This window comes from Etheostoma cragini, chromosome 22, assembly GCF_013103735.1.
Source record: "Etheostoma cragini isolate CJK2018 chromosome 22, CSU_Ecrag_1.0, whole genome shotgun sequence".
NCBI lineage: Eukaryota > Metazoa > Chordata > Actinopteri > Perciformes > Percidae > Etheostoma > Etheostoma cragini.
In genome coordinates, this window is record NC_048428.1 from 21,855,256 (window position 1) to 21,858,054 (window position 2,799).

General features: G+C 48.6%; 1 protein-coding gene across 1 annotated transcript in view; it reads left to right on the forward strand.

Moving 5' to 3' along the window:
* Positions 1-2,258: 2,258 nt before the first annotated feature.
* Positions 2,259-2,799, forward strand: part of LOC117938293 (probable cationic amino acid transporter) — an 8,031-nt gene continuing 7,490 nt past the window's right edge. Inside the window, exon 1 of the mRNA XM_034862815.1 lies at positions 2,259-2,385. Within this exon, the coding sequence (XP_034718706.1) occupies positions 2,259-2,385 (127 nt within the window). The remainder of the gene's footprint in view (positions 2,386-2,799) is intronic.

The following is a 2,799-nucleotide window of genomic DNA, read 5'->3' on the forward strand; positions in this document are numbered from 1 at the left end:
CTCGGGGAAGACCCAGGACTAGGTGGAGGGACGTCCGGCTGGGAGGAGGCCTCGGAGAAGACCCAGGACTAGGTGGAGAGTTTATATCTCCAACCTGGTATCAGAACGCCTCGGGACCCCCCAGTCAGAGCTGGTTGATGTGGCTCGGTAAAGGGAAGTTTGGGGTCCCATGCTGGAGCTGCTGCCCCCCGAGCCCCGAAACCGGATAAGCGGTTGAAGATGGACTAGTTGTGAGGAGCCTGATTGCTGTGCCGAACTCATGACTGTCATTCAGGATCAGAAATGACTTCAGAATTTAAGTTTTGTGTCTGTGGTTTCAGGAGCTAGAAGGTGTAGGTTCAAAGGTCAACCACGGCCCAAACACACACACACACACACACACACACCTGATGAGTCAGAGAAACCATCACATGCATCCTTCCTTCCATCGTGGTGTTATTTGGGGGCTTGGCGTGCACAGGTGAGTGCTCATCGTTGCATTCGAGCAGGGCGACTTTCAAATGCAGATACACAACAAAAGATGTGTGAGCAAAAATGAAACAAAACAAACGTTTTCCCATACGAAACCTTCTGTAGACTACATATCCTGGACTTAAGGATCACGTGGTCTTGTTCCTGTAGTCGGGTCTGGGTTTGTAGTCACCGAGTGGCAGAAAGAGGAAGTTCTGTCCATCTAGCTCCTAATCCTGAGTCTGTTGTTTATGAAAGACTGGGCAGGGGCTCAGTCCGTAGGGAGACATTATGTTATGTCATGTTACACTCCTTCATGTATGTAGTCTTGTGCATTATGTTATGTCATGTTACACTCCTTCATGTATGTAGTCTTGTGCATTATGTCATGTTAAACTCCTTCATGTATGCAGTCTTGTGCATTATGTTGTTATGTCATGTTACACTCCTTCATGTATGTAGTCTTGTGCATTATGTCATGTCATGTTACACTCCTTCATGTATGTAGTCTTGTGCATTATGTCATGTTACACTCCTTCATGTATGCAGTCTTGTGCATTATGTTGTTATGTCATGTTACACTCCTTCATGTATGTAGTCTTGTGCATCATGTTATGTCATGTTACACTCCTTCATGTATGTAGTCTTGTGCATTATGTTGTTATGTCATGTATTATCTAGCCATCTGCATAAATCCTTTTCGGAGTGCGTGTGGCGGCCCTGAGGCTCTCTAAACCCTCTAAACTGTATTTTGTTGCATTGTAACTGTGTAATGACGAGAATAATCTAATCTAATCTCTCCATTTGATCATGTGTGTATTTTCAGGCCTGTGTGTAAACTGTCATTCCCCACTCGGGATCAATAAACAATATTAATTAAATTAAGATACACTGTGGGGGGGGGGGGGGGGGGGGGGGGGGGGGGGGGGGGCAGTAGCTCAGTCTGTAGGGAGTCTGGCACTGCCAAGATGTAATGCACCCCCAACTGCTCGGGGCACCTTTCCATGGTAGGAAAAAAACATAAAACTGCTAAATAATCGACAGACATTGTGTAAAAGAGAGACAGAACTTTGGGAAAAGTAGGTTAGCAAACTTGAAAAAAGGGACAAATTTTGCAGAAAGCTTCAAAACGAAAATGTCCCCAAAAAAAGGACAAAGAACTTCGCAAAAGTGACAAAAGTGTCTGAAGGTTTTAACTTAAAAATTGTGACCCAGGACAGCGACAGAGATTAGGTTAAGAGCCTTTTGTCCCGGTCTCACCCGGGTCTCTACACTCGAACCCCGTCGAGCTTCAGCGGGTCGAGACGTCCCGACCGAACCTGTGAAATGGCGGTTATCAGAGACAGAAAACCAGACGTCGTTTGCAGTTTTTTGTCCATTTGTTTCGTTTTATTTTTGCCATCTCCAGTCAGGTGACAAAGGCCTCGAGTGAACACAAAGTCTGCAAGTCTCCACCCGCCCCAACCCGGTCGAGTCCCTCGAAACAAACACGCCTCACACGGCTACACACGCATGCCTCTCAAAACAAAATGCAACACTCCTTTTGTATTGGGGGTGGGGGGACGCGGGTAGGGGGGGCTGGGGGGGCGCCGGGGCTGCCTCTGTGGCAGAGAGGTGTTGAGTCCACGCACAGGACCTCACGAGCCCCTCAGACCAGTACAGACAGAGACCGGCACCACGAGGGTCAATCACTGAAGTTTGTTTCTGTTCTTCTCGGTGGGAAGACGACAAAAATAAAATGAAATAAAAACACTTCTCTTTTCTTAGTTTGTAGAGCTTTGACATGCTTGGGGGGGGGCGGGTGGGGGATGGGGGTGGACCTCAAGTGCTCATTAAGTGCTCGCCACCACCAGTCCCCCAGCGGTCCCAGGAGAGACCCGGACCTCGCCGAGCCCCATCCCCTCAGGAACCAGAGCTCAGGCCGAGCTGGAAGCGGTACGGCTGCTAGGGGGACGGCCTAGACCAGAATACAGCGTCTACAGGGGCGAAAACCCCCCCCCCCCCCCCCCCAACTGCATTAACAACTCCACCAACCCCACCACAACACCCCCTACCCTCTAAAAGGCTTTACACTTGCTGTATTCAAGATTATAAAAATAATAACCATACGAAAGCTGCATCCCGCTGTTATTTAAACTTTCAGGAATGCGAGTGGCAAAACCAACAAACGTTGAAGGCAAAAATAAGCAGGAACGAGCAACCGGTCGTTGTTTTTGAAGTCGTTTTATATAAAGTTACCAAACAAAACCTCAGTGATCAGGCAGAGGACCGCGATGGAGCTGCCCCCAAACAGCAATGGACAAGAGAAATGAAAATAAACAAGGGAGAGGGTGTGGGGGGGGGGGGGGG